The following is a 27,816-nucleotide window of genomic DNA, read 5'->3' on the forward strand; positions in this document are numbered from 1 at the left end:
ATCTATCTATCTATCTGTCTATCTCCAGTGTGTTCTTTCTTTTAAAGAATGGAAGTTGTTGATTCGGCCACTGCTTAAGTTTCTGCTGTCAGTTGGTGTTTTTCTTCCCATGAGCAGCTACTAAATACAAATACAAACTTGGAATCAACTCCAGAACTTTTATCTGCTTAATGTCTCATGGAATAAAGGAACAGGCCCAACTGTCCAGAAATAGAAGGACCGTAAACAAATAATGTGTAAATCTGTGGATGTGATATTTTTGTTAAACCCGTTTGGTTGAGTTTACACTGAAAAAGCATCATTTCTCCTTTAAAACATTAAACTTTAACTCCTTTAAATAATAGAAATAACAAATTCAACAGAGCAAGGGAGAATAAATACACTGATACAGAAACAATCACAGCATATATTTTTATTTGAGGGAACATTGAATTTATATAAACCCATTCTGTCAAAGAAAAAAAAAAACGGACTCTCAACGTAAAAGTTCCAGCGTAGAAATTCATCGAGTGAACAAGCAGAGCGGTTATAGACCGTAACGTGAAGCTGAGCAAACACCAAAGTGCAAATAATTAGAGGAAGAGGAAAATATATATTTATAGATTTCCTTGTCCCGTCAGTTTCCACACTCGAGCCTGAACTCAAGTCTCAGCCGCACTTTGATGGACTGCAAACACAAACCTGCAAGAAGTCTGCGGGAAAAGATATTTCTGTGGAAAATGTTCAATCAAACTAAAGATTTTCAAGCACTGAACTAATGACGACCGTCCGGAATCCAAATGGTAAATAATTCTCCACGTGAACAGCAGAGAAAGAAAGAGAGAGAGAGAGAGAGACGATCTGCCAAATGTTGAATTCACTTTGAGGTAAGAGAATGGAGAAGCTTCAGATATTCATGAGACAACACCACACACAGAGAAGTCCACCTCAACAAAACCTTAACAAATATAAAACACACATGGCACAGATGGGGGGGGGCCACAGTCGGTTAATTTACCTAAACAAATATATTTCTTAAAGGCTTTAACATCAAGTGTTTTGAGATTCTCCCAAAATGCCTTAAATAATTCAGGGAACTTTAAAATTCAAATAAACCAAAAAGTTCTTTTCTTTTGGTTTTCACAAAGATTTCCCTTCAGTTGAGACGTCATTTTACGTGGTTTTTAAATCTGATGTTTGTTCAAGTGTTCATGTTCCTGATCAGTTTGGTTTTAATTCGTAATTATCTTTCATATCTGGAATATTTTAGCTAAATGTTTGTACAATAGAAGGAAGTAGGAAAAAGAACATAATAAAATAACCCTAACCCCCAAAAAAGTTGTAATTGTACAAGCAGGCAGTAATAATACAATAAAGAAAGTTGTAATATTACCAGAATACATGAGTAACTTTACCAGAGTGAGGGGCTACGTGTTGTTTTAGAGAAGCAGGACGTCGTGGAGCATCTTAAATTAAAGGAAGATCAGCAGACGATAAAATAAAAATAAAAGACTCACTCACTCAACGTGTTATTGAGGAGCAACATTAACATAAATCAACATTATGACCCAGAGATCATTGCAACGTGTGAAGCTGTAACAGTGAAAGACTCCCGGGACTCCACGACTGTACATCTGACACCAGGTTCATCCGAAAGAGCAGCGACACGCTGAACAGCTGATGCACACACACTAACCCACAACGCACACACACTAACCCACAACGCACACACACACACACACACACTAACCCACGACACACACACACACTAAGCCACAACGCACACACACTAACCCACAACGCACACACACTAACCCACACTAACCCACAACACACACACACACACACACTAACCCACGACACACACACACTAACCCACACTAACCCACGACACACAGTTCTCTGGAGTCCAACACTCAGAGTCACAGCGACAACTCAAACCAACACAACTCTTCAGTAGCAAACGATCTGATCTGCGTCCAAACTGTTTAAAGCAACACTGCAACTTTTATTTGACCTTAAATCCTCAGCTTTAATAAAAAGTGAGAAGGTGGAGAACGTTTCCTCCTTCGCTCCCTGAGCGTCTGTTCTCTCTCTCTGCTGAGTGGGTTCATCTCCTGAGAGAACAAGTGACTGAGAGTCTCCATCAGCTGAAGAGTGAAGCTGAACTGAGATCAGTTCTTAACAACCAGAGTTTATCTCCAATGTTCAGCAGAAACTTTAAAACATGAAGAATCTGAACAGTTTGTTACAGCAGCAGAATAAATCACCACGTGTGGCTACAGGGGGCGCTGTTGATCGAGCGAGTGTTGCTTTAAAAAGACGTTGCAGATTCACACCGGAAAAATGAAAAAAAGCAAAGTACACCTAAAAACAAAATGGCTGTGACGTGTTGGCAGACCGGAGCCAATCACAGGGCCGACACGCAGAGACAAACATTCACACTTATGGGAAATTCAGTTTCCAATTAACATGAGCTTCACATGTTTGAACCGTGGGAGAGAAGCCAGGCAGACACGGGGAGAACATGCAAACTCCCCACAGAGAGACCATCGATCGAACACAACAGTAAAGTCAACCAGCTTCGTTTGCTCACAGCCGACACACGTCAGGGGCTGTTTTCAAAGTGCACGAGTTAAAATGTAGAATTCACCAATTCACGTTGATTTGTGTCTCCAGACAATTTTGAGTCAAACATTCGATCAACGCTGCACAACAACGACAACAACGACGGCCAGGACGAGAATCCTTCCACTCACCACCTTCAAAAATAAAACTTCAAGAATAAAGTAAAAATACTTGAAAATAAAAAAATCTGACATTTAAAACATGATGTGGGGGGGGGGGGGGGGGGGGGTCATGATAGCACTTGAACTATTAAAACCACAACTTATTTAAAATGCTTTTGGTTGTTAAGATAATGTGATTCACAAAAACTTGAATATGTTGATTTCGAACGACTCGTCCTTTTCTATTCTAACTACGCAGACTTAAAATTCCTTCAGGAGTGTTTCGCCTGCAAAGCAAATTTTACCTCAAAGTAGCTGCAAACAAAACCAAAACCAAAAGAATCTTCTGTAAATTCATTTAACCAAGTTTGGTAAAAACACGTTTGGCACAAAAGCCCTGTTCATCTCCAGCAGCTGCCTCTTTCCTATTCGAGCTGTGGAATGAGAAACACAACGGGAAACATCTGTCACCTGTCTGGATTCAGTGTTTTCTTAAAAATAAAGAATAAATTTAAAACCTCAAAAACGAATTAAACAGAAAAAGCGGATGTTTTGGTTGTGAACGATTAAGACAGACGTGTCTCCCTTTTCTCTTCAGAGGCTTTGGTTCAGATTTCACATTCTTCTTTTTCAAAGATCAAGATCACAGAATGGATGTTCTGATAAACAGAACAGATCCTCTATGGACTGATCCAGAAGTTCATGTGTTCAGTGTGTTTCTTGGCGTTAGAGCTGAGAACGTGTAAGTAAAGCTGCTTTCAGACCTGCGCGGGAGTCTCAACATTTTCTGTAAATTCTCCAGAGCAACTGTTTAAATTTTGTGGAACCTTTCGTGCAGCCCGCTGGAAACGTGTGTGCAAAGTGAGTGAGCCTCCGTGAGAACGCAGCAGGAGAACGTCCAGAAAATTCACTGTGAGCGAGGAGCGGATTGAAAACTGAAATTATTTGAAGAACACGAACGTCGGGATGAAAACGAGGAGCCATGCACGTAGAAAAGATGAGGAGATTTTGGAGATAAGGGCTGAAGCAGGGATCGATTTGCTGTAAACAAAAACAACGAGTCTTCCACAGCAAAACTTGTAACAGTCAACTTCTGTCTAATGTTTCCATGCAAGTCCTCGACATTCAACAGAAAATCGGAGTAATTTACTGAACAGGTTCCACGTTCATGCAGTGCTTATGGCCTGGTGAATTCATATTCCTTTCTTTCTCTATTAAACGCCACAGACAGAGTCTGATCCAACATTTCCTGCGTGTGTAAATGCATTTCCCATGTTTTTTTCTGTGAATGAATCCTGAGCAAACAATCACAAGCCTCACCTCTCACGAGAGTCGACTTCCAGAGTTAAACTCCGTCTTTCTCAGCGGCTCGAGGATACAAACACTAAGCAGACATTCGGCTGCCTGGGGAGTGTCGAAGGTGATCGAGGGTGACAGTTAAAAAACACAAGCCAGTGACAATAAATATAAACACGTGAGAAGCAGAAATGAACATTAGGTTCTGAAAAGCATGGGCAGATGACGGATACTGTGTTGTATCGTGTGTATGGATTTAGAGGGGGAGTGTGAAAATACTGGTGTCTAAACTCCAGGTGCTGCCGTGCTCACACTCCACATCCCCCTGACAGTCGCACAGACCAGCGCAGTCCCACTTCCTGTTCCGAGGTTAAAACGGGAGCTTCTTCAGCTGCTCGAAGGTGATGAAGAACTGAGGAGTAACGGTGAAGGAAAACTTCCCTGATTCAAATCACGACATATATTTATATATATTAAGATGTTTGTGAAACAGTCTGGTGAACGGTGAATCCAGAGAGATCGTCCTCCAGGCGTTTGATCTGGAAATGTGTTTCTATGAAAAGGATACGATGATGTTCCAAGGTCCCAGTCGTAGCCAGTTGGGCCAGAAGCCCTTATAGAGAGCGAAGAAGCCCTCGTTCTTCCACGTCTGCATCAGTCCATCCAGAGTTCCTTTGTACATGGGGCTTCCCGACAGAACTCGCTGGTTCATCATACGAGTCCGGACCACGTCTACAGGGTTGGAGGCTAAAGCTCCGGCCAAGCCGCACGTGAAACTGGAACTGTTCAAAAGACGCGGAGAAAATGAGAAACGAACGTTTTTGGAAATTCTTCAGAAAACCCTGAGGTTTGTCTGTGGTTGTTTTCAAACATCGTTCTAGAGGAAGTTTTCAAATCAGCGCCTCAATGGGTTAAAAAGACGGAGTTGAAGAATAACTTAACTTAACTTACATGAAATGGGTCAGAATGGTGTCTCCCATGACGCCAGAGCGAAGCAGGTGCTTCTTTGTTATGTCATAGACAGGAAGTTCCACCCCGACGACAATGGCGGCTCGCTGTGCTGTGGGAATGACTCCCTGAGGTAAAGGAGGGAGAAGAAGATAAGTCTGATTGTACTGATATTACAGATCTCACAGAAACAGCAGACAACGAGCTCCATCAGTAACCCTGCTTCTGTTCAAATGCTCAGGAAGGAAATGCTTAAGTTATTAAAAAGTTTTAATTCTTGTATCAGAGGCTGAGAAATTCTGTCGGCTCTACAGAAAACCCTCATTTTTTCCACTGAGGATTTAATAGAGAGATTTATTCTGCGCTGTAGCTTAATTAAAAAATAAAGAAATAACGAACAGTATATCTGCTTCAGCACCTGGTGAGCCACATAAACACTTCCCCACACAGAGTGAACCAGCACTCACTCTCCACAGCCCTCTGGTGCCCTCTGTCTGGTAGATATTGATGAAGTTGGATATCATGCTGCCTTGGAGCAGACTGCCCTGCGCCTGCATTCGGATCTGAAACAAACACACCAGCTGAATGAACACTACGACTGATTCACTCTGTATCTGAAGATCTGTTTGTGACAGCATTTCTCAGTTAGAGCTCGACACAAGAAGCAACGTGACAAAACAGCAATAAAATAAATGTCCAATGCTATTTATCCTGTACAGCAGTCTGTAACTACTATTTAATAAAGGTTTAATTAATCACTATTTGAGATATTTGTCCACAGATTGAAGTTTAGGTTTTGAGGGAATCACCTTGAGGACATCGGTGGGATTGGCCAGAGAGGAAGACAGGACTCCAGACACGACACCACAGAAGACGTTGATGACCATCGTCTCATCTGTCAGACAAGACACAAGAAACCTTATTAAATAAACTCTGCAGCTGAGATCTGCTACGGTTTTAACTTTTTAAATACAGATGTCATGCAGACTCTCGGGTGTCACTTTGAAAACACGACTTGATCTTGTTTGTGCTCGTGATCTTTAATAAAATCCTTCTATAAAATATAATGATAATCGAATGTTGTTTATCTTTACACCTAGAAATAACAGAATAGAGTTTTAATCAGTTTGCTTTGACCCAAATTAGACAACGTGTTGAAAGTAACATGTGAAGAGTCCACATACATACATACATTTCATTTGCAGCCTGTTTGATCCTCACAGTCACAGAACTAAGTCTGAAAATAAACTAAAAATTTAAAACGAGGATAAAAATTAAATCTCTAATAACTACAGCTTCTTTAGTGTGCAGTGATTAAATCATACATTATTATTATTGTCAGTAATTAGAAATCATTACGTCTAAACACAAGTTTCTGTTTGTTGTAATCCAGCTGGAGGAACACACGGGTGGCGTTAACCGTCTCCTGATCAATTTACGTGATCACAGCTACAAACGTATTCACACACTCGCTCCTGATGCTCGCTCCTCCCGTGTGACACTCCGAGCAGATCAAAACAAACTCACACTTAGTTGTAAATGCTGCTAAAGAGACTGAACGATGTAAACTGGTTTTTAAATGAGCAGAAACAACTGTTAGCCGTTAGCTCCAGCAGAGTTTGTCAAGTGTTAGAAAGTGGTAGATCTCATTAGTAGTAACCCAGAATGGTGTCTACAGACGGTAAGTACAGGAGATTGAACAATAGTTACAGTAATCCATGATCAATCTGACCAACAGTTAGTGTGGCGGTCCTCGCGCCGCTCATTTTTTGGGGCCGGGGACCGGGCGTTCGATCCCACCACAACCACAGGGCAAACCCAAGCCTGCATCAAAACAAGCATTCAAAACACAGAGGCAGCATGGAGGCACAGGGCATGCAGAGCGGAAACAGCAAACAATCAAGTCCACAGAAATAAACTCAAATGCAGACACAGTGTTCCTGCTGCAGAGAGAAGTCTGGGTAATGTCACTGCACCAGGATCATCGGGGCAGATTGCTGCGTAGATCCTGTGTCCGTGCATTGATCCCACATCTTTTACAAAGTATGATCTCATTCTGATGCTGCAATTCACTAATGTGATTACACTTTGTTGGTTCCCAGAGGAAAATGTGTTTTTCTACATTTCAGAATTGAAATCTTGAGCTTGAAGCCATTTAAAAACTAAATGTCATTAACTTCCATGTCCGCACTGTAAACAGAAGCAACCTGCCACCAAAACATGCGTGTGCATTTTCCCCAACACAAAGAAGAGAGAAGGCATGTGAGGCGTTTGTGTTGTGCAAGGTACAAAATATGTTTTGAGTCCAAACAGAAAGAGAAGAATGTGATAGAAGAGAAAGAAGAAGAAGAAGAAGAAGAAGAAGGAAGTTTTGTTGAAACTACAGCAAAGTTGACTTTAATATGTGGGACTTTGTTTTATATCTTATTCCACAGTAGCATGTAGAAGCACTAAAGCCCTCTGGGTTGATTAGTTGTCCTACAAATAAGATAAACTTAATATAATTGATGAATCCTTGAAATAAAAATAGCTTGGGTCACATTTGAGCACTTTGAAGTGTCGCTATATCGAGTGGATCCAAACTAGTTTCCAGTTTCACTCGTGCCCAAGGTTAAATCTGCGTCTGCCTCAAACACACGTTGGTCAGGTTCCACTAAAAACAACATCATTTGGTCTTCGCAAACAGAAATGACTGCCACACTGTAAGTTTAGACCCTTCAGATGAAAGACAGAATAAGAAGAGGACGACAGGATATCAGAGTTAAAAGCATCGACACCCACCTTCTGGATGAGTGACAAACAGCCTCTTCAGAGTGTTGTAAGTTCCGATCTTGATTGTCCCGTAGGAAGCTTGTCTCAACAGAGCCGGGGAAATCCTGAAAGGAAAGGTACATCAAAGCTGCTTTCAGACGAGCACTGAACTCCAGATCATCTCGTCACATCCTCCTGAGGGGCTGTGTGTGAGAACGTAAATGTCCGAGTGAGAGGCTCAGGACTTTCTCTGGAGTTTCTCCTGCCAGCCCCCCGACACCCTCAGGTGAGAATACATTAGGAAATTCTAATATTCACTGTGAGCTAGTGGGCGTGTGGACGATTGATGATCACCCAAGATGATGTCAAGAGAACTTTTGGTGATAACACCGGCGTCAATGTGCTTTAAACAAAAACACGTGATCTCTGCAGCGGAATATGCTACTTCCTGTCTCTGCCTGCTGCCCCACCCCTCACCTGAACGCCTCAGAGATTTCTGTGTCGTTGTGAACTTGTCTGGAGAACTAAAGTGTGAAATCCAGACGTTTTGTCTTCGACCCAAAAGCAACAATTAACAAGTATAAATACAAAACAGGTGAATCATCCCCGGTGCTTTGAAACAGCAAAGCTTTCAACATGGAATACATCTTCTGTCCCACTGGGCTTCTTTCAAACCTGGGATTGGATTCCACAAAGTCACAGTTCAACCACCCACCAAGTGTAGCAGCTCCCTGTGAAAAGCTCATTACTGCATATTGTACTGAACACACGCTGTTTGCATCAGCATGGAACATATTTGCGAGAGAGATGAAAAGAGAAGTGGGTACATTTATTTAACAGCACGTTAAGAATTTAAACCGAAATGTCTCTCCCCGGGAAGAACAAAGCATCTTAGACTCAATTAACTTTCCTGGAACTAAGAGTCACTTGTACAGAACGTCTGAGGAAGTTCTTATGATGGTTTCAAAGGTTTCAACTTAAGACTGAAGCCTGAGACCCTTTTCCACGAGCCAAAAAACCCACCAGCACCTTCTCTCACCTGGCTTCTGTCTGCAATGATGATGGATGACATTGGCAGTCACTCGCTGGTCAAACTACTTAATGTCTTACACTCAGGTTTTAATTGGCTCTGATCAGCAGTGATGGTAACATGACACAGGTGAATGTGCTGACTGGATCCTTCTCAGGCCAACCTGTTCCAGGATTCATTAAGATTTAATCTCCTTTTGTCACAACGGTTTTTAACATGCACCCAAAAGTCTGTCTACTTGTACTTGATCTGGTTTGACTGTGATTTCAGGCTGTTATTGTTATTATTAAAACGTTCCTTACCCAGAATACAGCGCTCGAACTCCCTCTTCTTTGCCGATCCTGAAGAGGGCGTGGAACATGCCTCTGTAGCGCACCTCTGTGTACTGCGACTGACCCTGGACCTGCAGTCGGGTCTTAGTCAGGTCAATGGGAAATGTCCCTGAGAATGAGAAAATAGAATAATAACAGCTAGAAGAAGAAGAAAGATTGACTTTCAAAAGAAAATGAAGGTAGTGGAGTTACAGAAGTACCACAGACTTGACAATAATTAGACATGGAGGATTTTCTACTGTGGTTTGCATGTGTGTATTGAGTACTTCATAGTAGTATGAGGTAGGTAGTAGATATTTTAACAGTAATAATTATGTATTAAATATTTTTATGAAATGTATTATTATTAGTTTTAGTCTCCTGTTTTATCTGCACAAGGATGACAGATGAGAATTAGCAGCTGGTTTGAATTGTTCATTAACAGGAAGACAGGAACCTTAATATAGAGAAAAATAACAATTTTGGCTCAAGTCCAGAAAATAGGTGACGTATATTTGCATCCAGGATAGAATGCTCTGAATAAATATTACACAAGTGCAAAATGATCGATGGATTGAAATCGCCCTGATAAGAGGCACAAACGTTACAGCATCAACAGGAGCTAGGAATCCAAACAGACTGTTTCAATAAAGAGACAATGTGGACATTTACCAACAACCAGGGGGAATGAATGGTGAAGTGACTCTGCAGTGACAGGACAGTTTGATGTGATTTCATCTGGATGCATCCCCCCCCCCCCCCCTCTACATATAGAACATGTGAACACTGTTTGCATGCAGCAGCCGGACACATGACGGGATCGTCAGCGGGCTGTGGTGCATCACGTACCGAATTCTGCGACAATCGAGGCCATGCCTCCGTAGATGAACGGCTTCCAGTTCAAGTGGCTCATCTCCGCGGCGGCGGCGGCGGCTTCCACCTGCTGCAGCCCCGCGAGGATCAGGAGCAGGCCGCCTACACACAGGTCAACACAGTGATGCAGCCGCACACAACACAACATGTCGACGAACATCGGAGCGACGGACGGATGCTACAGCTCAGCGACGCTCCTCAGCATCATCAGCACCAGCGGCAGCTTCCTGCGCCGGAAACAGACGCACGCTGCCGAGCGCCGCCGACGAGAGCCAAGCGCGTCTGAGGCGGGGCTGCTATTGGTCGGCAGCGCTGTCAGTCAACACCACCTCGCGACTCAATTGGCTGAGAGGGGCGTTGTGGGAGGAGGCACCGGGAGAAACTGACAGCAGCAGCAACAGTGTGACGAGAATTAAAGTTAAAACCAAACACAACGAGAGGAAACCGACAGAGACAGAACCACCGACACCACCGACACTCTCAGTGCAGCTGATACCGACACGTCAACGGGTTTCTGCCTGAACGGACTCCTCGAGGCGCAGGGCTCGTGCTAAGCTAACAGCTAGTTAACGCTCAACCAAATCGCTGTTAACCAGATTACCGATGAGTAACTAGTTACCGTTGCATCCAGCCGAGGCGTCACGTGTCCGCGGTGTCCCGTTATCTGACGAGCTCCTCCATCACTCAACATGTGACGCGGCTCCGGTGAAGAACCAGCTCTCTAACTTCTCCCCCGCTGTTAGCTTCCGGTTAGCTTCTCTGCTAATGTCAAAACAGCCTCATGTCAGCGGAACAGGATATCCGCTGAAACCTTCAAAATAAAACCCATTGTTGACGAACTACAACTACTACCACTACTTCTACTACTACTAGAACTACAGCTACCACTCTACTTATACTAGTACTACTACTACTACTGCTACAACTACCTCTACAACTACCACTCGTACCACTACCACTAATAATACTACAACAACTACTACTACCGCTACTACCACTATTAACAATGATAAAAATAATAATAGTTATTCATTAATTTTAAGTTTGTATCTCTTAAATTTATTTTATTTACTGTTTATTCTCTTTTTTTAGTTTTTTTTTTAAGAAATGTTGGAGATGATAAAATGAAGATGATGATAATGATAATGATCGTTACTATTTTTATGACCATTTTATGACAATGTTAATTAAAAATAATATTATAATAATAATAAAGTTTCAAGCCTCAAAGTTTCTATTAAAAGTTTCCATTAAAAGCAAATATTGTTTAAACTTATATAACCTAACATAACATCTCGGTTTTAATTCTTCTCTCTTTTGTCCTTCACACACGTTGAGGTCATCTGATGACTTTATTCCAACACACCCTGAACTCAGCACAGCTTTATTCCCACGCACCCTGAACGCAGCACGCTCTTGCAAAGGACACACTCCCGTTACCATGGAAACACAGTGGGGGGTTCAAAATAAAAGCTTTACGTTAATCTTATTATCTTCAGGTCTCAAAATGTGTCATTGAACTACACAGATTTATTGTAAAGTTATATAGTTTATTATCTTTTTATTTGAGTGTCGACAGAAGAATTAAATCATGATGTTAAATCACAGAGTAAGAATAAATACGTCTCCAGACGCAGCTGCTGTACGTCAGGAGAAGTCATCAATCGTTTCACCTCAATGGACAAATGTTCACACTCCATTTACAGCAGGATTCTTCTTCCTGACACAGTAACACTGAGTTTAAACCTCCACTGAAGTAGATCATCTCAGGAGGGAACAGTCATGCTCATACAAAAGTGTTAGAAGAACTTTGTAACAACAAGTTTTAAGAAGTTTTTTCACCACAATGACGACGTCTTTTTGGACGACACAGAGTTTTATGGCCCATTCACTTCACTCAAGCATTCCAACTAAAATAAAATCTGCTCTTTCACCAAAAACCATCAGTGTAGGAAGTTACCAGATTGTAAAGCACTGTTTACCTCAACAATGTTTTGGTATCAGTCTGATTGTCTCAGGACTATTTCAGATTTTATATTATTATGTTTATACCTGCTTTTGCTCTTTCACCTCTTTCTCAGGAGCTCTGTGACGTTAGAATTTCCCTACGGAGTTTAATAAAGTACTTCTGATTCTGAATCTGTTCAATCAAGACTGTCGACAGGTCCATTGTTCAGATCCAATTTTTTGGACCCGTGGAGCAGGTCATCCACAATCCCTGTCTCCCCCGTCATATATCATAAACCCTGTCCCCTCCAGGTTGGTGCATGGGTTTCTATAATTGCACAGACTCTAGCTCCACATAATCGACACAAGATGGCTGCTTATTTATAGTCTATGGTTTTGCTCAAATCAACCCGCGGAGACCTCTGATGTGTTTGAGTTTGTGCTTCACTCTTTATAACAGTCCCTCTCACAGCCAGGGGCCTTTCAGAAGACCTGAGGGCCCCTACGTCGACCCATAATGAGCACTCCTCCAAACCAAACCCTTCGAGAATTTGCTCCTTCAAATTGTCCAAACCCGTCCAGGAGTTTCAAACAGCCTCCATCCTTCTGGTCATATTTCTCAGCATGTGCAGTAAACAGCAGAGCAGTGAGAACCCTCAAAATGCTTTTAAAAGAGGACTGAAGACGTCCTCTCCACCTCACACTGCAAATATCCATCATGTCAACAATCATCAGTGGAAAAAAAAGACATTTTTAGACTCTCCTCAACAGAGTCGGGGAAACGCGGTCGATCAGGGCAGACGGTTCTTGCACTTCAGAGAATAACGAGTGAATGGAAACTCCACGTTGTCCACATGTGGAGTGACACCATTCTTCTCCTCTCTCTCTTCTTTTTCAACTGGCTACAGGAGGACATGGGAGGACATACTTGACGACAGCCACCGTGACGACAGGACCCGTTCAGGGTTGTTGGTTTAAACACATGAACCGCTGTGGATCACAGAGTTGTGCGGAGCAGTCGGATGACGCGTTGGTAAAGCTGCTGGACGACCGACGCCAGATTCCTAAAGAGAAACGAGTGAGAGCAGGTGGTGTCAAGATATAGAGTGAAGAGTGGAGAAGATTAGAAATCAATCGATACACGAGAATATAAAGAAAACTAAAATTATAATCAGCTCATCATTTGTATTCCTTTCATCAAATTCATAGAAGAGTTCAAATGATCTTGTTCACTGGTCTGTTATTTTCTCACATTTGTCCGTATATATATATACATATATATATATATATATATGTATATATATATATATATATATAATATGTTACACACACACAGACTGAGAGAGAAGGGACTTGCAGCCAATGGAGGCGTCAGGACCAAAATCAAAGTTAGATCAAGATCTGTTGGAGAGCGCCCCCTGTGGATTATGAGTCAAGACCCTTGTTGCATCTTTTTCTCATCTTATCATTGCTCAATTAATGATTTAACAATGTGTGACTCAACAATGTTTAAGAACTTTTGGACTCATATTCAAATATCTAGTATTTCTCTTGTTAATAACTAAAAATAACAGCAGCGATCTGGGGAAACTTCGAGCTACACTGGAGTTCCCAAAGAAAATCCTGAAACTTTTCCTGTTTCAGTCTTGACACAGTGAGTGACCACCAGTGTCCTTCTAGAGATAAGAATTGTCCAACTTTAACTATAACTAGTTCTTAACACTCCACCTCCCGCCACCAGCATCAGCTCCTTCCCAATCAAAGCCTCGCATCAGTCAATTCCCAAAAATGTTTTGCAAGTGACAGAAACGCACAGACTCACCGAGCTCCGACAGAGAAGCAGTTGTTGCGGTTGGGCTGGAGGCAGAAGAGCGAGGCCACGCAGTAAACACAGCACAACAACATAGACAGCAGCCGTCTCTTTAAAGACATCTTCTCTCTGACAGGAACACACATCAGTTTCACAGCATCGATGACACGTCACACGTGGAAAATAAATGTGTATTGATGCAAACACTCAAACGGTAACGGGACATTTTTTTGTTAATTACCAAAATCATCCTTTCCTGATTTCTTACTTTACAGGTTTGGTGTTTCATCCCTCAGACGAACGGGATTAAAATAGATTTCTAATCTTACGACAACCCAAATACCTTGAACTGCGCTGCAGGCCACACTGATGTGGAGCAGCAGCAGCTCGACCCTGATCATGTTGACCACCACACATCACCATGACAACACCACATAACGTCATCGTCACCTTAACAAAGGAGCGTGAGGAACTTTGTGTTTCCCGACTGGTTGATCTTCCAGAAGTGGAGAACTCCTGAGGTTCTTGGCTCAAAGTTCTCCGACGTTCCTCCAGACCTGATCCCCGAGCTGAGTCACAAGTTTCCCGTCACAGCAGACGGAGGATGGCGTTGGCAGGGGTGTAAACAAGATCCCGGCTCCCTGGGCGCTGCTGGGCACTGGGCACAATTACTGCTGACCCACGCTTTGTTTTGAAAGGTCCTGAAAGGTCTAGCAGGGGTGAACAACATTCTGACATTGTGTGTCTGCTGGAGCTATTTTTAGGGAGGGGGGGGGGGGGGGGGGTGAGCGAGGTAGTAAAAAGAGGATCTTTCCTCTCAGGTTGCTCTGGACTCATAATGAACCTGGTGAAACTGAGCTGCTCAGGGCTGAAGTTCAGTGTTGAGGTTTGAGGATGAGACACCAAACAATCAGATTGATTTCACACAGATCACTCTGTTTTTAAATTTAAATCTCTGTGGCAAATCTGACCAAGCTTCAGTTGTGTTTTTAGATTTCATGTGGAAGTGAAAGTGAGATGCTGCGTGCGTCGGTCAGAAACACAAGTCAACAGAATAATAACAAAGGTCTAATTATTTCAAAAGCTTTTAACTTGAAATGTTTAAATATTGTCTGTGGCTGCTGCTCGGTACTTTGAGAGGCTGGTGTGGCGTCAGATGATGTTTTCGGAGCGTGTGCAGTGAGACAGCGTCATTAGCCAGATGTGTTTGTATGTGAATCCTGGTGGAAAATGGTCCCATCGTGCCAGATGTCTCTCCCGGGGCTTTAACAGAACGGCAGCCATCAGGGTTAGAGTTTAACTAAACCCACTCAGTTCCACACACACAGTCTGCAGCTGCAGCTCCATGTTTGTTATATTAGGGTTTTTAATGTGACGCTGTTAGTATCACAATCAACATCTGGACGAAGGAGGTTCAGGTATCCTCAGGTAAAAACAGTGACAAGTCTAATTAACGCAACTTTAAGAACTGGTAGATAAACTGTGCATGAACTATGTTTTAATATCCTGCTGAGTGAAGTGTCACGAAGCACACACGTGCATCCGAACTCATCTCCGCTGCAACTTGCACACAGCTTTCTGCAATGCACAGAATATTTAATTTATCTGCATGTATCAAGACTATAATCAGAATCGTCTTTATTTAAATGATGAATATAGTTAGTTGATTATAAAAACAAAAAATATTCCTGCCTGGACGAGGCAGGCGGAGTGTTGGGGCAAGGTTCAGTCCTGTGTGTGTGTGTGTGTGTGTGTGTGTGTGTGTGTGTGTGTGTGTGTGTGTGTGTGTGAGGGGAGGGGACGAGTGAGAGCTGCTGATAATGTGTTTCTTTCCTGTATTTCTTATTCTGGGATTTAAGGGACAGTGATGAGATCGACTGGATGTTACAGGAACAAGTAAATCTTGAGAATAATGTTAGTTACAATTTTTCTTCTTCACTTCAACACTTTGATGTTTTGAATCTTTTCTTACTTAAGTGCAGTGATATGTTGAGCTATTGAGAGTTATTTGATATTTCTTAACTTTAAAAAAAAAAGTTTTTACCCACTTTTTTTGATCCTCTGTCTTTTCTGATGGAATTTAACTGCAAGTGCAACATTTGCTGTTATGATGGACGACGGCTGTGACGGTTAAAAAGGTTTCACCTTAAAATCTTTTGGTTTTTGATTAAATGTCATATTTGACTGGACAAGCGAGCACTGACTCTCCCGTCAGGATGACTCCAGACTGCGTGGGCTCCATCGAGCCGACAGCCCAGAGCGACGGGAGGCCTCGGGTGATGGGTTCGATCCTGAGCTTCGCCGCTTGCCTCATCATCTCCACCAACCTGCTGGTGGCGGTCGCTCTGCTGAAGCTGCTCCTGAAGAAGAGCAGCCAGAGCTGGTGCTTCGTTCTCAACTTGGCACTGGCCGACGCTCTGGTGGGTGTGGCCATCACCGGCCTGGCCACAGAGGACTTCAACGGCAACAGCGACAAAATCCCTCAGAGCCGACACAGCCACGTCACTGCTGCCCCGCCCACCAACGCCACGCCTCCTGCTCAGGGGAAGACCCGCTGTTTGATGCGAATGGCCTTTGTGACGTCGCCCTGCACGGCATCCATCATGTCCATGTTCCTGATCTCACTCGACCGGTACGCTGCCATCAAGAGGCCGCTGCAGTACTCCCTGCTGTCGGGGAGGGGGACGGCCGTCGGGTCCTTGCTGACTCTGTGGATCAGCTCCATCACTGTGGGATTCTCGCCAGGTGAGATTGAGAAATGTCAAACTGAACGATTGAAGAACTGAGGATTGTTTTCTTGATAATCTGTGTGTTTGAAGCATCATCACATGTGAAATAACTCGTGTTCCCTGACCCAGTCATGGTGCGGCAGCTACAGGCCGAGGGCTACAATGGCTTCTGTGCCTTCTTCTCCGTCATTCACGAGGTCGGCGTTATCATCTTGTTCAGCGTGTGCTTCTTCCCCGTGCTCTCCATGTTCATCTACATCTACCTGGACATCCTGAAGATCGCCTGCAGCCACCAGAAGCAGATCAGCCAGGTCAGACAAGCTGGCTCCAGGACGACCGACCACGGCCAGAGACATCAGCATCATCAGCAGCTGAGAAGTGGCTACTGGAGTCACGTCAAGGCCCTGAGGACGGTGGCGGTGCTTGTGGGCTGCCTCTTGGTGCTCTGGTGCCCCTTCTTCGTGGTGTGCATCGTGCACGTTCTGTGTCAGAGCTGTGAGCTCACCGACGTGTTGGAGAATCACCTGTGGCTGTTGGGTCTGACCAACTCGCTGATCAACCCCCTGGTGTACGCCTTCTGGCAGAGGGAGGTGCGGCTGCAGTTGGCGGCCATGTTTTCCTGCTTGACGGGCAGGTCGCTGGCTGCCGGACCTCCAGGTATCGCAGGAAGATACGACTCTGAGGCAGCTGTGCCGACTCAGGCCCGCAACAATGACAATGCCACGTCCAGCTTATAAAAGAACCAGAGGTGTCCACAGCTCGTCTCGATTCAGGATCCTTCTGAGGCTGCATATGAAGACAGAAGACTTTCGAGGGCTCCTTCAAACGCATCCGACAAATGTGTCCTTCCAAAGGCGGAACCTTCCTGACCCAACCTATCCCAAGATTCATTGCGCTTCAGTGACAAACTGTTTTTCAGAGCGGTAAGAGCGACGAGATGTCCGATGCTTGTATCCAACAGCCAATGAGACATGTCAGGAAACCATGGGGCATTAAAACGTTCTCTCCGTGTCCAACTTCAGTTGTGATGACACAGCAGGAAGTTGGTGACGCTGCTCACGGAGAGTCCCTGTCGACCAGACGTCTCGTCTTGATTCAGCCTTCGCCGTCTACACAGCCCACAAGGGGGCGTCCTCCATAGGATGCAGCCCCTGAATTGAGACACAGCTAATTCGTATGATGCTTAACCAAAAATAATAATATCAACATATATATGAAGTATATTAATCTAAAAACAAATAAAAAATAATAAAGTTATGCCGTTCATAAACTCTTATGTGCCTCAGCCTGATTTGACCCATTTGTTTTACAGAATGTTATTTATAAGTTTGAACAGGAAACATTCTCCGTCAACTACACACTTATGAAGCCCCACCCCCCCGATACCTCGTCTCGTTTACACTGATGCTTCAGTGCATCTGTTCCACCTACGTCAGCGGCCGGGTCTCAGATTGTTCGAGCGGCTGTAATGAATCCGATTTGGCTCGAAATAATGTACAAATATCTGCAAATACAAACAAACATGGAGACCACGTGTTTGTCTTTAGCGGTAACTCAATGAGCGCCGCTCTATGTCAACCATGAAAAGAATTTATGTCCTTCACATTACTGGCTCTTGGGTTTTGCGTCTTCAGGCGACCGATGACGCACATGAAAAGTCGTTAACGTGCGAGCCCAACTTTAATAAAAGCCTCTGAGTGGGTTGCTCTTAGACTAATTTTAAACCTTAAATGTAACATCATCTAAAACACATTTAATTCACACATTATAAATATACATGAAATAAATATATTCAATGGAAACAGCCCCACAAACCACAACAACTAGCAAACTTTACACAACATAAAACAACAACGAGGACCTGAAACAGGTGAGGAGATGAAATAATGAAAATGACATCAGCCGCTTCAGTTGGACATTTCCAATAATAAACTTTATCCTCCAGTGTTTGATGAATCAGTTTTTGGTTTTAGATTTTTAAAGCCCCGTCTGCACAAAGTAAACTGAAGCGGGTCGGATCACAAACAACACGCAGCAGCAAAGGTCATGAGACAGACTGGAACCTGCAGCATTACACACGAATGATGAGCCCAGGCCCTCGGACGCCTTTATTTCATGCTGCTTTATCACATCCGTGTGATTAAGTAGCTTTAAGCTGATGTTTGTCAGATAACGGACGAGCCTGCACAGGTTTTATAGCTGGCTCATGATTATCGTCCACTTTACGAGTGTATCGACGAAGCACTCACCAGATGATGTCTGTGGATTCTACGTGGGGTCACAAAGCAAACACTTCCTCCAGCGTGTGTTGTGTCTATAAAGTGTAATCAGAGCAGCAGAAGTGGAAAATGCAGCTGATTTACCTTTGGCTGTTTTGCGCCGCGTCATATCTTCTGTTTAACCTTCTTCTCCTTGTGTAAACAATTTGAAAAGGTTTGTGGACGTCACTTCTGCCGCTCTCACACAAATTAAAGAACATTTCTGCTTTCATTAAACCTTCGTCTTGTTTTTGAAGGTTTTTTTCAGTTGGATTTGAGTTTTGTGACGTTTTCACATCTTCCTTGTAATTTATCGTCTGAACCAAAGTATCAGGTGTGAAAGGTTCCTCCGGCCACGGGCTGGACGCGGTCTGGGTCTTTGTGGATGGTTCAGACTTTCAGACCAAAGGCATCAAACAACAGAAGAAGAAAAAGAAGAAGTCTTCGCCCAACAGAAGAGAGTGTCACTCCGCAGAGCTCAAACCTGATAAACACTGAAATGGAAACACAATCAGACGCTCTCACGTCGAGCTGCTCGTAAAGTTCACACTATGTGGAACACATACAGTTTAAAACAGAATCAAGAGAAACCAAGAGACAAAGATATTTATTAACAAGCTGCAGACACAACAGACTGAGAGGCTATGAAGGGAAACATCCCTCTGATGACTGTTAATGTATATTTCTAATAAACTGGAATGGTCTCCACAACAAAAAATAAATCGATCATCCACATCATCCATTCAGAAAAATAAACCCAAACACAACGTGATCACAATTCTGAAATAACTGAGGTAGATCCTGAGTGTGTGTGTGTGTGCGTGTGTGTGTGTGTGTGTGTGTGTGTGTGCGTGTGTGTGTGTGTGTGTGTGTGTGTGTGTGTGTGTGTGTGTGTGTTAACTACGCTGGTGCTGCTGCGTCCTCATTGGGCTGAAGAACGGATGCCACAGCGCCTCCTCCAGGGTGATCCGCCTGTAGACGTCGTACTCCAACATGCAGCTGAGCAGGTCGAACAGCTGCCGCTCCTCTTCGCTCCTCCTCTGCATGTACTGCTGAGAGACAGACGACAGCTAGAGCACGGCCACACGTACGACCTCCTCTCGTCTTATCTTAGCGTCCAGGTGATGCGTACCTTGAGTGGTTTGCAGTGTTTCGTGATGTAATCGTCAGAGGAGCTCCTCTCGTCCCAGTTCAGACGCTCGCTGCGAACGTAATGCTGCTTTCTACACACAACACAGAACGTATGGGTGATAGTTGGACACAGGTGAGTGAGTAAAGTTCCTCCTGTTGTTTCAGTGACAATAAGTCAATGAACTCGCGTTAATCTTCTGTTGACCTCAGTTTAAAATGTGTGAGAAGTTACTTGGTCTGTTTCAGGAGTTCCGGGGGAATCGGTCCCAGGACTTTCTCCATCATGGCCAAATGTTCTTTACTGTCGTGAGTCTGAAATGACAGATGTTCAGATGAATGTACCGCTCTGCATGTGTGTGTGTGTGTGTGTGTGTGTGTGTGTGTGTGTGTGTGTGTGTGTACCTGGAAGAGTGTACGTCCCAGGTAAAATTCCATGAGGACGCAGCCCAGACTCCAAACATCACACGCCTGGTTCCAGCCCAGATCTGAGCACAAACACAGTCACAATAAAAACCTGGATTATCTGACATGCAGCTAAACTGGAATCATGTGTGTGTGTGTGTGTGTGTGTGAGTTGTGTGTTTACCCAGAATGACCTCTGGAGCTCGGTAGTGCCGTGTCGACACCAGGGATTCGTGGTGTTCATGGTCAAATGTGGCGGTGCCGAAATCCACCACCTTCACATCCAGACTCCTCAGTTTCCACTCCTTCAACACACACACACACACACACACACACACACACACACACACACACACACACACAGATTTATTTCTCCTTCCTGTTTTCTCAGCTGACTCTCTCACATGTACAGAAGTTTTACCTTCTCGTCTTTCAACTCGTAGTCGGAGGAAACAAACAGGATGTTCTCTGGCTTCAGGTCTGTGTGGGTCAGTTTGTTACGGTGCAGAACTAAAACACACAAAGAGACACACACATATTGTTACTGTGCATACACGCACACATGCACACACACAGACACACACACACACACACACGCACACACACTGGACTCACAGCAGACGGCTCTGAAGATCTGAAAGGCCATGTGCCGGATCTGCTCCACGTTGAACGGCAGGAAGTGGTTCTGGCGCAGGAACTCGAAGGTGCTGAGGCCGAGCAGCTCGAACACGATGCAGATGTGACCTTCGTGCTCGAACCAGTCCAGCATCCGCACGCAGGCACTGGAGACAGGAAGTGATCCATCAACGTGAGCAGCGGCGTTTAAACAACCAAAGAGGCTGACGAATTAAAATACAAAACTGATCCTGACGACTTTATTTCAATGTTTATCAATTTAAAAACAAGTTTTCTTTGACTCGAGCAAATTAAACTAAATAACAAACAATAGATTACACATATTTATTCGATTGACTAACGAGGCCTTCAGGACTTTTTTCCATCTGCAGCTTCACTCACAATCTGTTGTCGTCATCCAGACTGTTGATCTCCTCCAGAACTGAGATCTCAGACCTGGCGACTTCACGGAAGCAGTCGATGCTCCTCACGATCTTCACAGCAACACGCTCGTCCCTGTCGAAGACAGACGAGCACTTTAAATGTGTTTCTGCTGCATTCGGTTTAAACGAGGACTAAACACAGTAACTCTGCTTTTCTTACTTGTCTCTATCGATGCACTCGACCACTTTTCCAAAGGCTCCAGCTCCCAGCGTAGAGACGACCTCATCTGGAACCAAGAATGAATAAACTCTTGAGATAAATGTTTACTGAGGTTATGAAGTAGAAGTAGAGTCATTTTCCACAGAGATAATTAAGGTTTCAGGCACAACAGCTTATTAAAGTATATTATATTACAGCTCTGTGTTCACAGCAACAACAAACTCACTGCTACCAACTGGTGTTTTACTTCACATGAGAACTGACGTCCTGTAGAAAGACTACGTGAGAGTAATGTCAACTTTTCTGCTGGTTTGAATAAACTGAACACATTGAAACACGACAAGGACACAAAGACAAAAGAAGGCGTTGAATACATCTTGCTTTCATCACGAGGCCGACGTGATAGACCAGGTGTCCCTCTTCTTCGTCCTCGCGGCTCTGCACCTTGTGACTCTTCTCCACTCCGTCACCGCCGGCACTGACAGCGCTGTCACCAAGAGAAGCAGATTCGAGGCGGAGTGAGGCGTCCTCCAGCTGAGTCGATGGTGAGGTGACGAAGGCGTTTGACATTAGAGACATTCAGGTCAACATATGGAAAAAGACACAGGGGGGACAATATCAACAACAGAACATATTGAGACAATGAAGGACGTCCAGTGGAAACTCTGAGATATTATTATTATTATCATGGACACAATCAGCGCAGAGGAGGAGAATAAAGAAGAAGACTCTCGTACCGAGGTTTCTGTTTCCGAGGTTGTGTGGAGTGTGTTGAAGCTTCCGGTCTTTCCGTCAGTTTGGACGAGGTCGGCTCTGGGGTCATCGCCGTCTGCCAGCGGAGAGAGAAGACAGAAGTGATCTCTGATGTGTAAATACATTTACAAGAAGTAAAATCATAAACCAAAACGTAAGAGGACGTAACTCTACCTCTCTTGTAACCACAGTCGTCGTCTTTGATTCCCATGGTGCAGCTCTCCTCGCTGGGCTGTGTGACCTGTCTTTGCTCCCACGTCTCCAGACTCCGGACGTCTGCTGATGACTGGACATGAAGGAAACAGAGTCCCGGGGACATTTAGACATGAGAGGTTTATCTAGATATTTAATTCTGTCCACTCTGGACAGAAAGACACAAGTTCACACGACTGAAAGATGCATTCACTGAATATTGAATCTCCATTAAGCTGCTGTTCTGTCCTGCTGCAGGTGAAGTGACATTAAAAACATTCAACTCACGAGATCTGCTGCAGCAGCTGACTGAAGAATCTGAAGACCTCTCCAGCGTCGTCCTCCTCTCTGCTGCTCTGTCACACTCTGCAGCTCTGGATCTTTCTAATCTGGAACAAAATATAAACAAAAGACGGATCCGTCACATTTGGCCTCAGAGAAACTTCACAGCTCGTCCTCTGTGCTCCGCTCGGCATTCAAACCCTCCGTCCTCCACGGACCTTCATCCACGGGGGGCGAAGGTTTCCCTGTCTGCCCAACCTGTAACGCCATCTTCTCTGTTTTCAGAGCTATACATAGTGTGAGACCCCTCTGGCCTGGTCTCTATCTCCAGGGCTTCCCCTGGCCTTTGAGAAGGTTTGGTTACGACCCCCCCGTCATTTAGAGGAGCAGCGTGAGAAGAAAACATGAAACCATAATGATCTCTGAGGAAAGTAGAGCAGCCACTGGAGGTTTATTCATTTAAAAAGCACAGAAACAGTCAAATATATAAAGAAAGAAATGCAGTTTGTTTCTATTTCTCACTATTCAAACATTTACTTTATTTTCTTTCTCTGAAAATCAAAATCTAAGAATTAACTTACCTGAACTTGTCTTTTAGGATTTTAAAATCTAATCTTTATTTTATTTTGATCATTTTCACTTCTCTTTTAGCATCAAATTAATTTTACATTATTCTTCTGGACAGTGGGAGAAACTTTCAAACTTAAGGGACACAGATATCCTGTATATTTTATTCTAGAAAATAAAGTCTTAATATGTAAATGGTGCTTTCAGACATTTTGCAGAGTCGCTGTATGTGAGAATGAAAATGTTGGAGTCGGTTGCTCCGGAAGTTTTCCAGAACTTTTCCTGCAGCCCTGACGTAAAGTGTCCGAGTGTTTGTTTCTGTTGATGTGATCGAGTCGGACCTCAACGATCTCCTGTGAGAGAAAAACTCTTTCCAGAGCTGCAGAAGTAAAAACTTTCCCCAGTACATGTTTCCAGGTAACTGCACTGAGCTCACATTCTTTTCATTGTCACTATATTTTTAACGACCTATTTTCAGCCTTTAGTTCTTGTGTTCGTGAGATTAACTGAAAATAACTTCACGGCCGTGAAGGAACGTGTCTCCCAGAGCTGACTCTGGTTCACCGATCAAACTTCTGCATTTCAGTCTTTTCAAACAAAGATTAACGAGTAAAATCAAATTACTGCTTTTAATGGTTTTAGTGAGAAAATAATACAAAAATAAAATATTACCTTTTATTTCAAGAAGCTAAATCAGATTTTTCATTTGACGCCTCGACAACAGCTCATCCACAACTTTACAGTTTGCACTAGCGAACGTGACGGCACGCAGACTCGTTGCATTCACTGGAGCTCGGCCAGCGCACTTGTCAGTGCTTCTTACTCTTCTCACTGCATCTTCATGCAGTGACAACACGTCCGTCCCTCTTCCACAAATAGCTGACATGCCGTTCACAGCGGAGGCCTCTCTCTTTCTCTTTGTGTTAGTTCTCATCTTTCACCGCCTCCTGCTCAGCTTCTGTTCTGCACATATTCACCATCATCACGTTGAAAGTGAGATTAAACATCTTTGCCTCCCACAACCTGCAGAAGTCACCGGATTTACCAGATCCCAGACCAGTAGGAGAAAACAAAGATTTAAACGTTTGGCTATTTTCCGTTTTTTTAAATTAAATGCACATTATTGTGTATTGGAATATTTGCATGTGTACTTGGACTGGCTGATAAGGTGCAGAAGGACTTTCCTTTTTATAGCCAACAATGTGGGGGGGGGGTGTTGGTCGCTCCAGAGCAGGGATCCCTCCCTCCCTCTCCCAGGAATAGATCTGTATCTCCATGGCGCCCGGCTCAGCTGCGGCTGACCGACTGTAAATCACCGCTGAGGATGATTCGCTCCTGCTGACAACATGCAGGACCGTTGTCACTCACTTAAGATTCTCCAACACTCACTAATCACAGGCCAGTGCCAGTGGCGTGGAGGGTTTCACTCAACGAACGAGGTTCTAAGTCAGCCCAGTCCGGCTGCAGACACCAACACTTTACGTCTCCAGCTTGGAAGTTTATACGACTTCTCTCATAACAGGCCTGATATTTTATCTTTTGTCTTTCCAAGTCGATGTCTGCGTCCTCTTTGGCTCCTCACGGATTCACTCGCTTTCTTTCTGGACATTTTCCTGCAGCACTCCCGTGGACTCACAGGGATTTGTTTTTGTTATATTCTCTCTCCGTCCTCTAATTGGTTGTGTCGTTGTCTTTAGCAGGAAAAGGCCAATAAAGAACCTTGACTCTTTGACCTTCGGCTCAGCTCTTCTCTAAAAGTGATCTGACTGACTGCGATGCAGATGGTTGGGATCGGTGAGCGACAGCTTTAATTGAAGGAGATTATCAGTTGTGGTTTAACAGTTCATCTGATGAGGCTGAAAATACACTGAGGTGAAATCTCAGTCTTGACTCTGTAAACGGACACGGCTGCAACAATTAGCACTATGCTAACCACACTGTGGAGCGTTCACTCAGGAGACGAGAACACAGTCACAGTGTGGAGCTGTCTGTCTCTGAGTCTCAGTGGTGAAACTGATGGAATCAGATCTGCTAACAGGAAACGGTCAAAGTAAAACTGTGCTGCAAACTTTAACCGTGAGAAGATTTGAATATAACTTCTCTTTTTGCTTATAGAAAATGATCAGGTGCAGAAAAAGAGCGTTCTCAGATTCTGGCCTTTGCATGATGGAGGTTGACTCTTTACTAAATTCCCATATTGTTTAATAATTTGATCATTTAGTTGTAATTAGTCTTAATTGTTTTTAATTCTAATCAGATTCCATCTTAATGAGGAGAGTTCAACGTTAATCGTTCTCTCCAGCGAGTCACCACCACGTCAGCATCGCAGGATGTTTCACCAATTATCATTCTGCTTCAGAGAGAAAAAATACTCTGGATGTTTGTGATTCTCTGAAGCAATAATAATAATAACAGCTGGATTGAAATGGTTTTAGAAAAACTTTAGCAAGTAGGGAAACATAAAACTTTTCTGCGGCTGTAGAACAGATGCTGTTGTTGTTGTTTCCAGAAGTGAAATGGATTTTGAAAACTTCTGGAGTCGCTCATCATCTCCATGTGGCTCATTTGAGCAGAGTTAGCATGAGAGAAAACTAACTGCTGTGAAAATATAGTATTGAAATCCAACCGATGGAATTCCAGCCTGTTTGAAGAGTTCACACATCGGTATCATGAAGCCGAAGAGGTAAAAGTTAAATCTCACTTATTATAAATGTATTTGATTCCCAAGTCGATGCTGTTCAGACTCATGTCGTTATAATGAACCAAGAGACTAAAACTGATCACGATCATATTTTGTGCCTGGATCATTAATCATTAATGTCTGTATGTCTGTAATATGTTTATTCTAAAATGACAAATGTATATATTTATTCTGATGTTTTAAGAAACTTTAATCTCCATTGCAGGTCTTGCGTTGCGTCTTTAAAGAAGTCAGTACAAACTGTCCTATCACATTAAACTGGATCTGTCTCATCACAACAAAGCTTTTAATAGACAGGTAAACAAACGTGCAGCACCGCCTTAAATAAAAGATTGGCAGGAAAATGTTCAGTTATTGGAAATATGATTTTTAAAAATCAGTTATTGGAAAATATAATAACTCGTCTAGAATATTCTGCTCCCAGAATCCTTTGTTGAGGCTGTTGACAGGTTCTGGATGTTGTCATGTCTCCACTCACCTGTTTGTTAGAATGAAGCTGTGATGTCCTCTGTCCTCTCCAATGACTCTGAGCAATTTGGGCTCCCGCTGCTCCTTTTCACCAACATACCCTCCTTTTCTCCCCCCCCCCCCCCATCGGGGAATACAAACACTTGCTGCACAGAGCCGCCAAACTTGGGAGAGGCAGAAATGGTGTCTGCAATAAAACACGATGTCCCACAGGAAACCAAGACGTGGACATTCCTGCGTAGCTGTGGGCAGTAAAACCTTCAGGCAGCAGCAGTGAAAAGCAACACTGGGGGTGGTGGAGGGGGGGGGGTGCTCCATCCTCGACCCTTGGCCCGACCCAGCAGGAGCTCTTCTTTCATCGCCCCGGAGAAGACACAGTGTACCGAGTCTGATCGGGACCTGTTGATGTGGGAAGAGGCAGGAGGTTGGGCCTCATACGTGACGCCGCCGCACACACGCTCAACCCCTGTAAACAAAAGTGTGGCACAAAGATCCAGGTCCACAACTGAAGCCAGGAGCTTCCACAGGATCTGTCATCTGATGTTTGTGCACACAATGTTTCTGTTGATCTGACTTTGTCTCTGTCAGCTGATCTTCAGGCCCTGTTCAGACCTGGTATTAACTTATTCCGTCCTTACAGATCCAATCGAACGTGGACAGCGCCGCACTGAGGACGTATTAGGATGCACTCAGACCTGCAGAGCTCACGTGTGACTGAACTACTCAAGGACGGAACATGTTAATACCACGTCTTAGCAAGATCTTTAGGTCTCTGCAACCAGCGAGATGTTAGCACCTCCCTAAATGTCCAAGGACAGGACGAGACAAGACTCAGACTCAGATGAGCTCATGTACAAAACACTAATGTTCCTTTGCCTCTTTGCAAAACCAGGAAAGAAAAGTCTCCGACACACGTTCTGATCACATCATTGGTTTCAAATGTGGAAGATGGCAGCGTTGGTGTCTGGGATATTTTAGCTTTGTGGACATCAGGAGGAGGTGAAGACGAGTCGTCCATCTACAGTCTGTGACTTCACATGTTTATATTCAGTCTATGGAACAAACTCTCCTATACAACCTGTACAAGCTAAATCTGACAGCAAAGCTAAAGTTGTCCTCATGAACTCCTGGCGTGGACGTGTCTGTCTCTGTCTCACAGATCATCACTATATATTTATATTTCCCTTTTTTTCCCATCAGCTGCAAAATCAAATTCCTGCAGTTACATAAGAGCTGAAGTCACGACAGCAGCTGCAGACGATGGCTGACTCCAACAGTATGTGCTGTACATCCAATATCATGTCCCTCCACTGTATTCACTATTTTATGGACTGCATATTTTTAACTGCTTCACTCTCTAAATAAATCCCGGCCCGTTACTCATCAGTTCTCACTTAAAGGTCCAGAACTGGGAAATTACAAAAGAATTTAAAAAAAACTT

General features: G+C 43.8%; 3 protein-coding genes across 8 annotated transcripts; 1 reads left to right on the forward strand and 2 right to left on the reverse strand.

Moving 5' to 3' along the window:
* Positions 1-397: 397 nt before the first annotated feature.
* On the reverse strand, positions 398-10,696 carry slc25a14 (solute carrier family 25 member 14). Of its 3 annotated transcripts, none has more exons than XM_069539803.1 (10): positions 10,537-10,696; positions 9,894-10,019; positions 9,036-9,174; positions 7,734-7,828; positions 5,762-5,847; positions 5,420-5,515; positions 4,956-5,080; positions 4,573-4,786; positions 1,838-4,416; positions 398-1,789 (listed from the first exon to the last, which is right to left on the reverse strand). In XM_069539803.1, exons 2-9 carry the CDS (start codon positions 9,955-9,957, stop codon positions 4,375-4,377), a joined length of 861 nt encoding a protein of 286 aa, XP_069395904.1. In that variant the 5' UTR covers positions 9,958-10,019; positions 10,537-10,696; the 3' UTR covers positions 398-1,789; positions 1,838-4,374. The 3 variants fall into 3 exon arrangements, with proteins under 3 accessions (XP_069395904.1, XP_069395905.1, XP_069395903.1); XM_069539804.1 differs by having other exon boundaries at positions 398-1,747; positions 1,809-4,416; XM_069539802.1 differs by lacking the exon at positions 10,537-10,696 and having other exon boundaries at positions 9,894-10,154.
* A 3,431-nt stretch (positions 10,697-14,127) lies between these two features.
* Positions 14,128-17,779, forward strand: LOC109646456 (glucose-dependent insulinotropic receptor). The gene is made up of 2 exons (XM_020112202.2): positions 14,128-16,419; positions 16,533-17,779. Exons 1-2 carry the CDS (start codon positions 15,846-15,848, stop codon positions 17,138-17,140), a joined length of 1,182 nt encoding a protein of 393 aa, XP_019967761.2. The 5' UTR covers positions 14,128-15,845; the 3' UTR covers positions 17,141-17,779.
* A 1,473-nt stretch (positions 17,780-19,252) lies between these two features.
* On the reverse strand, positions 19,253-26,750 carry LOC109644544 (dual specificity protein kinase CLK4-like). Of its 4 annotated transcripts, none has more exons than XM_069539797.1 (14): positions 26,386-26,750; positions 22,646-22,746; positions 22,340-22,526; positions 22,150-22,241; positions 21,787-21,946; positions 21,413-21,479; positions 21,212-21,325; positions 20,810-20,976; positions 20,616-20,704; positions 20,379-20,499; positions 20,195-20,277; positions 20,025-20,104; positions 19,794-19,884; positions 19,253-19,713 (listed from the first exon to the last, which is right to left on the reverse strand). In XM_069539797.1, the coding sequence occupies exons 3-14, from the start codon at positions 22,482-22,484 to the stop codon at positions 19,558-19,560; spliced, it is 1,365 nt and encodes a 454-aa protein (XP_069395898.1). In that variant the 5' UTR covers positions 22,485-22,526; positions 22,646-22,746; positions 26,386-26,750; the 3' UTR covers positions 19,253-19,557. The 4 variants fall into 4 exon arrangements, with proteins under 4 accessions (XP_069395898.1, XP_069395900.1, XP_069395899.1 ...); XM_069539799.1 differs by having other exon boundaries at positions 22,340-22,451; positions 26,386-26,749; XM_069539798.1 differs by having other exon boundaries at positions 19,253-19,710; positions 26,386-26,749.
* Positions 26,751-27,816: the final 1,066 nt, after the last annotated feature.

This window comes from Paralichthys olivaceus, chromosome 15, assembly GCF_024713975.1.
Source record: "Paralichthys olivaceus isolate ysfri-2021 chromosome 15, ASM2471397v2, whole genome shotgun sequence".
Classification (NCBI taxonomy): Eukaryota; Metazoa; Chordata; class Actinopteri; order Pleuronectiformes; family Paralichthyidae; genus Paralichthys; species Paralichthys olivaceus.

What these genes read in the sequence shown, in the direction of transcription:
- LOC109646456 (XM_020112202.2), top strand. Translation starts at nt 15,846, where the DNA reads ATGTCATATTTGACTGGACAAGCGAGCACTGACTCTCCCGTCAGGATG. An exon ending in CACTGTGGGATTCTCGCCAG is followed by an intron (nt 16,420 to 16,532) that starts GTGAGATTGAGA and finishes TCCCTGACCCAG; the next exon opens with TCATGGTGCGGCAGCTACAG.
- slc25a14 (XM_069539802.1), bottom strand. Translation starts at nt 10,077, where the DNA reads ATGTTCGTCGACATGTTGTGTTGTGTGCGGCTGCATCACTGTGTTGAC. An exon ending in GCACCAGAGGGCTGTGGAGA is followed by an intron (nt 5,081 to 5,419) that starts GTGAGTGCTGGT and finishes CCTTTACCTCAG; the next exon opens with GGAGTCATTCCCACAGCACA. An exon ending in ACCATTCTGACCCATTTCAT is followed by an intron (nt 4,787 to 4,955) that starts GTAAGTTAAGTT and finishes TCTTTTGAACAG; the next exon opens with TTCCAGTTTCACGTGCGGCT.
- LOC109644544 (XM_069539797.1), bottom strand. Translation starts at nt 22,484, where the DNA reads ATGTCCCCGGGACTCTGTTTCCTTCATGTCCAGTCATCAGCAGACGTC. An exon ending in ACGAGTTGAAAGACGAGAAG is followed by an intron (nt 20,500 to 20,615) that starts GTAAAACTTCTG and finishes TGTGTGTTGAAG; the next exon opens with GAGTGGAAACTGAGGAGTCT. An exon ending in GAACTCCTGAAACAGACCAA is followed by an intron (nt 19,885 to 20,024) that starts GTAACTTCTCAC and finishes TGTTGTGTGTAG; the next exon opens with AAAGCAGCATTACGTTCGCA.